General features: G+C 35.2%; 1 protein-coding gene across 1 annotated transcript in view; it reads left to right on the forward strand.

Moving 5' to 3' along the window:
* Window positions 1-14172, forward strand: part of LOC129764933 (fringe glycosyltransferase) — a 320450-nt gene that overhangs the window by 132244 nt on the left and 174034 nt on the right. Inside the window, exon 3 of the mRNA XM_055764584.1 lies at window positions 10562-10610. Within this exon, the coding sequence (XP_055620559.1) occupies window positions 10562-10610 (49 nt within the window). The remainder of the gene's footprint in view (window positions 1-10561; window positions 10611-14172) is intronic.

Genomic DNA, 14172 nt, shown 5'->3' on the forward strand with positions numbered 1-14172 from the left:
CACGGCCACCATGTGTGTGTCTCTGCTACCCCTTCCCTCCCGACGGCGGCGGCCTCGTCTGGTGACATATTTCAGTTAACAAGTTCATAAAAATTAAGCTATTATTCATCACACTGCTGCCGCGCTCTCCGTTACTGTTTCACGTTGAATTCCCCAACAGTGTAAACTTATAACTCATTTGGAACGACTGTCGGAAAACATGAAAACCATAAACACGCAACAACAGTGGAACTTGAGAAAAGTTCTTACCCAGCCAAGGCCAAACATTACCACACATTGTGTCTCGAGTCGTGTCTCCGGTTCTTGGGAAAAACACAGATACTTCACACGCGTTCATGCGTTTATGTTATTTCTGGTTTTCCTGTTACACGAGGCAGTGATTCAAATCCGGTTAGGCGCTCAAAGACCTCCCCTCCGATTTGAATCTACGAAATCTGCCAATCATTCAAAGGAAATAGAGAAAGACTTCCTTTCCCGGAGTCCGACTCAATAGAGCCATCAACACCCTCTGTCAACGGATCGGAGATATTGACGCTGATGAGCCTATTTTACCGCTTTCGGCCAGTGCATTCGCATTTCCATATTCCCTAAACACTGGGACCGATAGAAAGCCCTATCTGATAGCTTCTCTCCTACACGAGAGATGTGTTCCAAAGTGCGGTCCGTTCCTGTGCGCATCCATAACTGTCGAATCTCGCCGGACATCGCCGGACAAACCTATCGAGATCAGCACAGCTCAAGAGGGAAACAGAGGGAAAAAAATGAACAACCACAACGCGACACGAACGAGACGAGGAGATGAACGAGATCAGTCGATTATATCGGCGCGACATTCAATCAAGTTTTTCTCCCCATCGGTCCGAAGGGGAAGAAAAACTGACTTCGAATGAAAGGGGAGTTGATACAAATTAAAATTCAATCCCTTTTGTGGTAAGGATACAACAGATTGATTGAGGCTCTCGTTGTTTCTGTGCGGTTGCGGTTCCACAAAAAACTACTGCTCCTTTCGTTTGATCCCGACCAATTCGACTGGTCGACAGACCGCCGAGAGTTCATAAATTCGAATTTTGGGATCTGATTGATTGGATCGCCGCCAAGCGGCGGCGTTTCTATTCAAGCGGCGAGGATTCGCCAAGCAACTTTCTCTCGTCCGACGACAGCGCCACTGGTGACCATTGCCCGAGACACACGCTGCCACAATACCATTTTTGTCCTTCCCGATGCTATCATCACGATCTCGTCATTAAATAATCATTTGTCCGGTAAATTCCAACTGCACCGGTTCTCACCTTGTTTACGCCGCGAGGATGAGGTTCGACGTTTTTGCGCCTCATTACGGTGCGATTTTGATGACGACGACGCTGGGTTCAATTGCGTTCTCACTGCGCGAAACCGGTAGAGTGTTGCACACATTCCACGCTGCTTGTTCCATAGTGTCCCGGGGAGGCCGAGAGAGTTTCCCGAGACGGTGGGTCACTTTCCGGGAAACTGTAAAACTACCACTTTTCCTAGTTAGATTGTAAATCATTTTCCGATTACATCTTGCGGACGAAGATGGCATCTCTGGTGATGTAATCGAGATGAATTTGCACAATTGTGGTGTGGAATTGGCAGAATATTTGAACCACAACGAAGTTATTGATGGCAACTGGTTGTGAGGGCATTCCAGTTGCACTAAGCGAGAAAGTTATGATGGGAGGGAGGTCGATTCAACTGAAATCTGAACGCAACAAATGATGAAATGGCGAACTTTTATTCGGATACTTCGCATCCGTTCTTGGATACTAAATAAACATTAGGGCTGTATTGGGTCTCAAAATTTAAAACCAATTTAATTTTTTTTCAAGATATCGAAATAAAGGGTGTGTCGCATCAAATTGCATCACGGAAAAAACGCTGTAGAAATTCGCCCAGTAGACCGATCCTTTTGAAAATTTTAGACAGTAAAATAAAAACTATTAAACAACTTTTGGCATTTTCTTTTTATTCATACTTCGAACCCAAGCCCGTATGCTCACACCTTCCTCTTTACCCCGTCCATAAGGTTCTGTACAACGTCAGGTTGTAGTTTTTTTGAACAGAAATCCATTTTCTCTTGAAGTCCGCCTCCGATTTGACAACTTTTGGATTCTTCCGGAGGGCCTGCTTCATAATCGCCCAATATTTCTCTATTGGGCGAAGCTCCGCCGCGTTGGGCGGGTTCATTTCCTTTGGCACGAAGGTGACCCCGTTGGCTTCGTACCACTCCAACACGTCCTTTGAATAGTGGCACGAAGCGAGATCCGGCCAGAAGATGGTCGGGCCCTCGTGCTGCTTCAATAGTGGTAGTAAGCGCTTCTGTAGGCACTCCTTAAGGTAAACCTGCCCGTTTACCGTGCCGGCCATCACGAAGGGGGCGCTCCGCTTTCCGCAAGAGCAGATCGCTTGCCACACCATGTACTTTTTGGCAAACTTGGATAGTTTGCCAAAAAGAATCTCCTTCGAATTGCGAATCTCCTCCGGAACGCTAAATTTGTCCTCTGCGGAGAAGAACAACAGCTGACGAAAGTCCACTTTGACATAGGTTTCGTCTTCCATTACCAGACAATGCGGCTTCGTCAGCATTTCGGTGTACAGCTTCCGGGCTCGCGTCTTCCCCACCATGTTTTGCCTTTTGTCGCGGTTAGGAGCCTTCTGAACCTTGTATGTACGCAGGCCCTCCCGCTGCTTGTTCCGCTGAACGAATGAACTTGACAAATTCAGCTTATTGGCGACATCCCGGACCGAACTTCTCGGATCACGTCTAAACTGCTTAACTACGCGCTTGTGATCTTTTTCACTGACGGAGTATCCATTTTTGCCGTTCTTCACCTTCCGGTCGATGGTTAGGTTCTCGAAGTATCGTTTTAGTACTCTGCTGACCGTGGATTGGACGATTCCCAGCATCTTACCGATGTCCCGATGTGACAACTCCGGATTCTCGAAATGAGTGCGCAGGATTAATTCACGACGCTCTTTTTCGTTCGACGACATTTTTCCAAATTTACGAAAAATTGACAGTGAAGCATGGCCAACGTGATCTATACACTCTTATCTGATTATAAGCGAAAGCTGAAGATATAATTCCTAAAAATTAAATTTCTACAGCGTTTTTTCCGTGATGCAATTTGATGTGACACACCCTTTAGCAAAAAAAAAAATTCGTACAGCATACAGCTCTGAAAACTCCTTAAAAAACACGTACACGACCTCATTTATATGAATATTAAAACGAAGCCGGGTCATAAAATTCAAAAAAAAAAAAAAAACAAAACAAAAATAAAAAAAATATCAATACCATAATAATCAAAAAAAATATCAATATCAATGAACAATAAACAAAAACACATACAAACACATTAAAAGAAAAACTAGAGCACCACTGAATCTCAATATACTATTTATTTTTAAATTACGAAATACAAAGAAGAAAAAATATTTTCCGTACGGTTCAATGCTCTAAAAATTTCACACAATAAAAATCAAAACCAAACGTACGTGCAAACACATTTAAATAAAAATTAGAGCAGTACTGAGTTTCAAAATTTAAAAAGAAGCTGTTCAAAATTTCGAAATACTAAAAAATGCAAATCAAAATCACAGATTTATAAAATGCGTACGATCTTATTCAAATAAAAACTATAACAATATTGGGTCTCAAAATAAAAAAAAAATCTGAGGCCAAAAACTAACGTTTTACTAATTTAAATAATAATTAAAACAATTCCGGGTTTTTAAATAAAAAAAATCAAAATACCAAAATTCCCAAAAATAACATGTATAAGTAAAAATGCATGGAAAACACATTTAAATAAAAATCAGAGCACTACTGGGTCTCAACATTGTTTTTTTTTAAATATCGACAAAAAAAATTTCTGTAAATTTGTTTTTTCAACTTTTCGATATACAGGGTGGACTCGATTATATACAGGCTCTGGTTTGTCTTTACTGCATATAATCGAATCCTGTATATAATCGAGTCAAACATTTATTTTTTCTTATTCATTTTTTATGCATGCATTATTCGTTTGTTGAACAAAAAAGAAGAATTTGATTTTTGATCCATCCGCTTAAAGTCAGAAAACACCTTTCTCTTAAATTACACTTAACAGACGACCATATTTGATGAAAAAAAATCCTTCTACGCATATGTTCGAATTTCAACAATGACAGAGTTATAAACTTTTTGTTTTTGTTTCGGACTCTGGTGCCTCAAACTGGCTCTATATTAAAATGTACGCTACGGAAGGCTTTTCTGTTGCTGTTTTCTGAAAAATGAGAAAATTTAGTACTGGATTTAGTAGTGGAATATCTATATTAGTGTATTCTAATAAGATTTTAGAAGTGAAAAACTTAAAAATTTATGATAATTGATGTGTTATTATTAGTTTTATTCTAAAAATTCATTTTAAACTTGATTGTTTCTATCAATTAAATTGAAGTTCTCTAACCGCTCTACAATTTGTTCTTCGACACCCTACTTCTATACTTCTTAATTTGGCTGTAATATTGATATAAACAATTCCTGGTAAAAATTCAAGCAAAATCTTCAAAAAATCACTATTTTTACCCCACTGTACATGTAATAGCCAGTTAAATTTCTGCTTAACGTTAAAAGGTTACATTTTTCTTAATATTTCCTTACTTTTTCTCATATTTGAAATATAAAAAAAAATTTAAATGAAAAAAGGAAATTCGGAAAGCCAAAAGATATTTTCATACAGCGCTTTGAATGCTTTTGAAAAAAATAAAAAAGTCGTTTGCGTTTTTCTTTCACTCATTTCATAAAAAATTAGAACAATTCCAGGTCTTTACATAAAAAAAAAATCCAAAATGCCCCAAAAATTAAAAAAATGTATAAGCAAAAATTCAAGGAAAGCACATTTAAAATATATTCAGAGTCCTACTGGGTCTTATAATTTGTTTTTTTAATTTTCAAAATATATCAAAAATACAAAATATTTTTGTGTAATTTTTTTAAACTTTTCGAAATACAAGAAAACTACGCATTAAAAATTCAACAAAATTAAAAATCAAAAACTAAAGACACATTTCAATGAAAACTAGAGCAGTACTGTTAGTTTTGAAATAAAATGTTTTTCAAAATTTTGAAATACCAAAAAATTTAAATGAAAATAAATTTTCGTTATTGCAATATAATAACGAAAAAGATCATTACAATATAAGAAAAACACGTACAAACGAATATAAATAATTAATTCATAAATATTTTTTGAAACTTGAAAATGTAAAAAAATATAAATAAAAATTGTTTTTCGTGAAATTCTGAAAAATTCAGCAGAATGCTCCAAAACCTCTTAAAAAAAACAAGCAAATAAAACATACTCATGCGGACACATTCAAATCAAAAGTAGAGCAGTATTGAGTATCAAAATTTTAAAAAAGTAATCTAAATTTCGAAATTCAAAAATAAATTGGACAGCGCATTGCTCTAAATAATATCAAAAACACGTACATGAACTCATTCAAAACAACAACAAAATACCGGGTTCATTCATTTTTATTCAAAATTTCGGAACACCAAAGTAATATTTTTTTCGCTATAGCTTTGCGCTGCTCTAACAAATTTTCAAAAAAAAATCTATGTTTTTCCTTAAATAGACATTTTTTTGAAATATTTTCAATGAAATTTTTTTAATATTTAAATGAAAATTGTTGGAAAGTTAAATAAAAAGTTTTCCAAAATTTCGAAATTCCAAAAAAATACTTTTTAAATACTTTTCTGTAAACTATTTTCAAAACTTCGGAAGGCCAGAAACAGTATTCTTCGTACAGCACAATACTCTAAAAACTCAGAAAAAAATCATGCATATAAAAACACATGCTAGCTCATTTAAATGGAACAACGGTTTGAAAAATTAAAAATAAAATAAAATTTCGAAATATAAAAAAAAATCGTACGGGTAGATGAACTCAGTTCAATAAAAAAATGAACAACACCGAGTCAAAAATCTAAATTCTGTAATTCCAAAAAAATATTCGTACATCGCAATAATCTGAAATTTAAAAAAAAACATTACACATGTGAACAAACACACGTTCAAGAATATCTAAAGGAAAATGGGTTCCAAAATTTAAATATTTGTTTTCCAAAATTTCGAAATACCAAAAATATTATACATTTTTGTACCATGCAATTCTGTAAAAATTCCAAAAAAACTTCCGCACAAATAACTTGAATAAAAATTAAAACAGTATTAGTTCCCAAAACTAAATAAAAAGTTTTCTTTAATTAAAATAACACGTACAAAAACACATTCTAACAAAATTAGAACAGTACTGGGTCCAAAAATTAAAAAAAAAAAAAAGGAGTACAGACATCGTACAAAAAGGATAAAAAAAACTTTCGAAATGCCAAAAAAAAATTTGTCACCCGTAATTTTTTCGATATTTCGAATTTAAAAAAACATTTTTTTCGACAAATTTGAACAATACCGGGACCTAAAAAAAAACTAAATTTCGTAATTCAAAGAAAAAAAATCGTACAACGCAATGCACTAAAAATTTAAAAAAAATTATTGCACATGAAAAATATACGCACAAAAATATTTAATTCAACATTAGAACAACACTGGGTCTCAAAATTGAAATAAAAAGTTCTCCAAAATTTTGAAATACCAAAACATATTACACATTTTTTCCTGATAAAAAACTAACACGTACACAAACAAACTAGAATAAAAATTAGAACAATACCGGGTCCCTTAATTAAAAAAAAAATTCATGCAAACCCCGTTCGAAAAAAAAATAAAAACCAACATTTCGAAATGCCAATAAAAATTGTTTTTTGTTACAACGCAATGCTCCAAAAATTCTGAAATAAAAAATCATACATATAGAACAAAACACCTGCAAACACATAAAAAAAAATGTTTTTCAAAATTTTGAATTTAATTTTTTTTTCATTTACCGCAATGTTCTGAAAATAATAAAAAAAAACACACACATATAAGAAAATATATGCGAACACATTTTAGTAAAAATTAAAGCAGAACTGGGTCCTAAAATTTACATTAAAAATTGAGAACGCAGTACGGGGTCTCAAAATTCGAAAAAAAGCAAGATATCAAAAAACAACAAAATTTTACGCAAGTTTTTAAAAATTCTGAAGAAAAACATATGCGTATAAACATACTTGATAATATTCAGAGGCGGTCTCAAAAACTCCGGAAACAAAGCACGAACAAAACAAAACACACGTGCGAACACATTGAAATGGAAATTAAAGCGGCACTTTGTATCAAAATTCAAAATAAAAAACACATAAAAAATACAAAACAAAATTTGTACAGCGATGCTTTAGAAAATATTCGTGCAACGCAATGCTCTTATTTTTTTTTTGTTACAACGCATTGCTCCAGAAATTCTAAAATAAAATAAAAATTTTGAAAACACGTGCGAACACATTAAAAAAACAAGTTTTAAAAATTTTAAATTGAAAAACAATTTTTTTCGTTCTCCATAATGTTTTAAAAGTTATGAAGAAACAAACATATAAGAAAATATATGTGAACACATTTTAATAAAAACTAAAGCAGGGTCTTTAATTTTATATAAAAAATTTAATACGCAGTACGCAGGGTCTCTAAATTTAAAAATATTGAAACACCAAAAAAATAAAATATTTTGTACCACGCAAGCCTTTAAAAGTTCTGAAGAATAATATGTGCGTAAAAACACACTTGATAATAATTAGAGGCGGTCTTAAAACTCCGGAAAAAACACATAAAAAACACGTGCGAACACATTTAAATGAAAATTAGAGCAGCTCTGTGTTTAAAAATTCAAATTGAAAGAAACGTTTTTTCGTACAATGTAATGCTCTGAATAAAAAAAATCAAATTGAAAAATCGCTCGTATAAGGGAAAACACCTATGAATACATTGTCAATATAAGAACAGTACTGGGTCCCAAAGTTAAAAAGAAAATCAAAATTTCGAAATAATCAAAAATATGTTTTTCAATACCGCGAAATGCGCTCAAAAAAATCTGAAAATATCACACATAGGAAAAAACATATACACATTGAAATACAATACATATTTGAAAAATTCCCAAACTCTCGGAAACATATGTTTCCTAAAATTTCTGGAAAATATCACCAATATGCAAAAAACACGTACGAACACATTCAAATAAAAATTCAGAGCAGTACTGGGTTTCAAAGTTGATAAAAATATATGTTTCAAAAGTTCGTAATACCTAAAAAAAACAATTCCTTTTTTTTCGGTGCAACGATTTAAAAACTGTGAAAAAATTCACACATATAAAACCAGTACGAACACAAATTTGAGCGGTATATGGTCTCAAAATTTACAAAAAAAAACTCTAACCACAAAAAAAATATAATAAATAAAAAATTAGAACAGTACTGGGTCTCAAGATCAAGTTTCAGTTTCTGAAATAGATATCACATATAGGGAAAATCCACATACAAACATTCAAATGAAAATCAAGAAGCATTATTGGGTCTCAAAGTTAAAAACAAAATTGTTTTCTAAAATTTCCAAATTCCAAAAAAATATGTTCGGAAAAATTCTAGATTCACGATTCATTTATCAACAAATCCAATTAAAGCGGGTAATTCAGGCAATTCGAATAAAAATTTCTCTAAATTCAAACGAATATGTTTATAAATTTTGAAGCACTGAAATCAAAAATTTGTATCGTGAATTGCTGTGGAATTTCTAAGAAAATTCACGCACATAAAAAAACACTCGAATACATAATATAAATAATAACTCAAACATTACTCTCAATTCTCATTGGTCTCAAAATGGAAAAAATATGTTTCGTTTCTAAATTTATAAAAAAAAACAAAAAAATATATAACTCTGAAAAAGCACACATATAGAAAACACTCGTACGAACAGATTTCAATAAAAATCAGAACAATAATGGGTCTCAAAATCTCGAAATACTAAAATATTTCATGGAGCTCAATGTTCTAAAAATTCTGAAAAAAAACTGTAAAAAATAACAGATATAGAAAAAATACACGTACGAACAAATATTAATAAAAACTAGAGCGTGATTCAAACCCAATTTGACCCAAGGGGTCGATATCGACCTCTTTGAGGACCCCTGATCTAGAGCGGAAGTAGTTCCTTGTGCCAACGGTTTTTTTTTTTTTTGTAATAATGTTATCCCACAGCTATTGATAATAGTGTGAAACACACCTAAAAGTAGGTTTTGCACCATGGCTCCTATGGTGAACCATATAAGGATTCAGAAAAAAAAATCCTGCATCCTGCAGATATTTTCCAAAGTTTTGGTAATAAAGTTTGTGGGCACTTTTTACACGAGCCTAGCCCTTTGACTTTGTAAACGTTAATTGATAAGTGAATGAATCCGATAAATGAATGCTTTGGAGAAAAGGGTCTGTGGCGAACAGGACGGAATATTGGTTTGTGATTTTCTACAAATGAACAATTTTTGTAGGTATTCATATCTTTCGATGAAATCGGGTCGTTTTTTTATGACAAAACTGGTTTGGTATGTTGTTCAATAAATCATGTTATGGATTGCTCGTCTAGCATCACTCTACACCATCAGCGGCAGTACCAGAGTTTGCACCTTGAAATCCCGCGGAAAGACCCCAGAGTTGCAGACGCACTTATCACTTCATCGCCGGGCTACTCCAAATGCGGAGCCAGCAATCATTCCGCACCGCTAATTGACCCGTTAAGATCTCGCCCTAATTGATGGAAATTCAACCCCGAAGGCAAATTTAGCGGGAAAAATATCAACAGAACCGTCCCAAACACGCTGATAATTTCAATCTCCGCAACTTCCCTGCAACCAACTAGGGCAAACCCATAAATACCGCAACGACGCTGGCGATGGCATGGCCAGCAGCCGCAGTAACACTTTAATTGTGGTCGATCGTTCCGATTGAACAGATCGAAGATTGACGATTGACACTGACTGGTGTTGCTTCCCCCGGAGCACTCCATCCGGACCTGACCCGATGATTGCATGATGAGGAAAAGCAAAGCAAACCAAAGAACAGAAAAAAAAACCACTTTGACAAGTTTTCCCTTTTACGAAGCTTGTCGCCAATGGCACCATATTTGGTCGAAACCAGATCTGTTTTTATTTTTGTGTTCTCTGCTATCTCTCTTTCTCTTATCCTTGACGGATCGTCGTGAGCCGTCGTGGCCGAGATTGATAACAGCGCTCGCAGAGTGTAATGATGATGTCTGTCTCGTGGTTTGCAATTTTCTTCTCGCGCAATCGAAAAGAAAAGAGAGGAAAATGCTTTTTTTCCTCCTGTCTCCGGGTGTCCCCTTTCCTTTTCCCCCTCACTGAGGGAAGGTATGACAGATAGGGAACCACATAAACACCGCCACTCCGGGCTGGTGGCTCCTCTCGGGAGAAATACTTCACTGCCGCCTCGTAAGGGCGATTTTAATTAGAATAATTAAGCTGATTGTGTTTTTATTGAATTGTGTGTGTATGTCACAAATCGGTGCTTTTTTCATTAAATAACATTTCCTGTTTTCCTCCTCTTTCTTTACAGACGTGGTTTTTTACCGACACCGACGATCAGCACTATCAAAAGATGACGAGTAAGTATGATAACAAACCCTCCCCTCTATTAGTTGGTTTCATTTTATTGCTTTCCCAGCCGCGTTGCCAAAGATCAATCAATCGATGAGCCAAGGTCAGTGTATCCCACGGGTTTACCTGTGTCTCTAATGGGAGATAAGTATTCCTAGAAAACACATTAATCATCAAAGGGTACCCGTGTGCGATTGAATCTCGAATGGACTCGTCTTTCGTCGTCGTCTGGGGGAATCGAATAGATGATTTTATGGGTTTTTTGGCACCTCTCCCAATAGCGCTAGTGGTTCTTCTCCGGGGCATTAATTGTATGGATGTTCGTTGAACAGTACTGACTCTCTCCATGGTTTAGTAGAAGGTTTAGTAAAAGCGAAGGGTTTCCGAACAATTCTTGTGTCAAAATTGTTATACCTTCTTAAGCAGATGATTCCCGGAAATCAGAAAATTCAAAATACGAGTTTATTCATCAAAATTGATTTTGTCAACATCTAAGTCCTTCTCACGGACTGCAAAGCAAGTACCACAGTGATTGATCCCTGCTTTGAAACATTTTCCAATTCGTTGCATGTTGGATGGCTTTGCCCTGTTTTTCTAAACAAATAATACTTTCTGTTATACTAATAAAACCCACCTCTCATTTACAACTATAATCCGTTCGATGAATGATTGGTCAGATCTCCTGGGTTGATTTTTCTTAAACGAATCAAAATCAAAATTTCAGATTCTTAGTATCTCGTAATCTCAGAATCTTGAAATCTAAGTTTTAGATACTAAGCATCTCCGTATCTCCAAATCCCAGAATCTTCGTTGAGTTTCCTTTTGACGTAGGATTATGTCTTCCGGGAACATATTGGGGTACAAATTGGAAATAGAAAATCAAGCACATCGTGAAAATTGTCCAATTTCAATCGTTTTTTGCTCAGCCATTGATGAAAATTTTGCGTCAACTGATTCCGGCACTCCATAACAATTTTTTATATTGAATAAAATAATATATGTCATGAAACTAAGTATCGAACAATTGAAATATCTCAACCCCTATCCTAACGGAAATATCCACTTCTAATTGGTCGAAATTGACGACACATGCGGCGGGTCCCTAACAGAGACATCAAAACCGAGCTGCTTGGGGGAATTCGGCATTGCAAATACATGAAAGTAGGGAGAACTATTGTTCCTACCGAAATGTGTTCCCTAACAGAGACATCAAAACCAAGCTGTCTGGGGGAAACAGGCATTGCAAATATATGCAAGTCGGGAGCATTTTTATAGTGCAAGTAAGGTGAGTGATACCAGGGTGTCGACTACCTTGAAACACCTTGAAAAACAAGGAATATCAGGGATTTATAACAATGTCAGGGAAAATCAGGGAATTTCATAATCAATCTGGAAAAAAAATTAAATACCGCCAATTAGAATTTTGATTATAGCAGTGATCAGAAAATTTTGATGACACCAAAAGCTGAGAAGTTCTAACCAGGGCGTGATAAACTGAGCTTCATGATGATGTTTGGCTTTGCCCCGAATTCTAAATCTAAGCTCGATGAAACTTTGTAAGATATACTTCGTCGTTGGTTTCGACGAGCTTTTGAACAAGACTACAAAGAGGCTGCAGACGGATGTCAGATTTTGGGATGAAGAAGAGATCTTCTTCTTATTGAATGGCGTCTACATTCCCTGTGGAACTTTTGCCGTCCCAATGGATGCATTAACTAGCGTCATTTATTAATACTTAGTTGAGATTTCTTAAGCCAAATAACACGCCTTAAATGTATTCCGAGGGGCAAGCTCTAGAATACGCGTGACCACAGTGCAAGTCGAAGGAAATTTCTTTGACGAAAAATCCTCCGGCCAGAACGGGAATCGAACCCGAACACCCGGCATGATAATGTGAGACGCTAACCACTCGGCCACGGGTGCACATGAAGAAGAGATGGAGGTGGTAAATAGTTACAAGGCGTCAATGTTTTGGGGCGTTCTCAAGCATCATAAATCAACATACAGCCGTTGTAGAAGGTCGGGATTTATACTTTTGAACAAATTTCTTCTTGTGTCGACGGACGGTACTAAGTGAATTGGACGTTCAAAATGGGGAAGAAAAACTCTTGAATTCGAGTAGCTTCGGATTACATATTCACTCGGTTCATCAATAGATTGATGGATTTAAAAAATCGGCCAAAGCACTGGTTTTAAAGCTTATGAAGCATTGATATATCCTTGATCTTTCTGTCATTGATTCCGAAAAAAAGTTAGAAAACGATTAGAGATACTTTCGACTATTGGCCCAATTGGCCTTTTTGATATTTGACCGATTTCGAACGTATCAGTGGAGCTCCAGCAGACTTAGCACTGAAACAATATTGATAGCAACAAAGGCAACATTCTTGTTCACTATGGTGCGAAAAATGGACGACTGGAACGTTTTTGGAAAGTATAGGTTTACGGAACTTTTTACCAAAAATGGTCTTCTGTCTCTCGTGTGGAAAACCCAACGTTTTGAGAGCTTGCGATAAGTTTATGATGGTATGCTTCACTTTGGAAGGATAGCATCAATAAGAATGATGAGTTAATTCAACGAGTTAAAAATTCTCATTCTCTTTATGCGGCAGACAAGGAAAGTCGGAAGAAAGAAAAAGCTTCTGCGTTAAATTGGTTGATCAATGAAACGGCTACGGAAAGAAGAAGCAAAATCTCTGGAGGTGATGCGAAGAAAACTTTGGAAAACGCACAACGACTGTTTACCATTCTTCTGCCATCATCCCTCGGTAAACACTGGTAGAGTGAACAAACAATACCCAACAACTAAACAAAACAGCCTTTTTCAGGGCCACCAAATCATTAGCAAAGAGTTTAACGATGTAATTCTTCAATTATAACCAACATCAACAGATAGCCTAACGGAATCCTACGTTAACTATGCGGTCGTGTCTCGGACACAACCCTTCTGTGACTTTTTCCATTCTTTTATACCTTCCATTATTTGTATACCTGTTTTCTCGAAACACCTTTAATATAACAACATAAAAATATACAAATTTTAAAAAATATAAAAATATGAAAAATATATATAAATATGAAGTGTAACTCTCGCATCGTGAATCGTTGATGACTCTTGGAAGCCTTAAATCGGGAATAATCATGAATCCAAATTTATGAAATGAAAAGCCATAATCCAAGATACTGGATTCCTAATATCTTGAATCCAACAAATTGAAAAAAATGAGATTTGAAATAAAAAATTCCACAATCTGCAATCTATCTGCAATCAATCTCAAAACCAAAATGCGTGATTCTGAAAACAGAAATTCGAAGAACAGAAAAATTGAAATCACAAATTCAAAACACCAAAATTTGAATGTTAGAAATCTCAAATCCAACAATCTGTAAGCTAAAAATATAAAATTCTGAAATCCGCAAACTAGAAAAGTAAAATCCAAAAATTTGCAACATCGGAAAAAATGTTAAAATCTTAAATTCAAAAATCAAAAAACCAACAATCGTAATCCATAAAACTATAATCCTGGAAACTGAATTTCGAAAAACAAATTTTTTTTTTGAGAAACCTAA

Source organism: Toxorhynchites rutilus, chromosome 2 (assembly GCF_029784135.1).
Source record: "Toxorhynchites rutilus septentrionalis strain SRP chromosome 2, ASM2978413v1, whole genome shotgun sequence".
Lineage (NCBI taxonomy): Eukaryota > Metazoa > Arthropoda > Insecta > Diptera > Culicidae > Toxorhynchites > Toxorhynchites rutilus.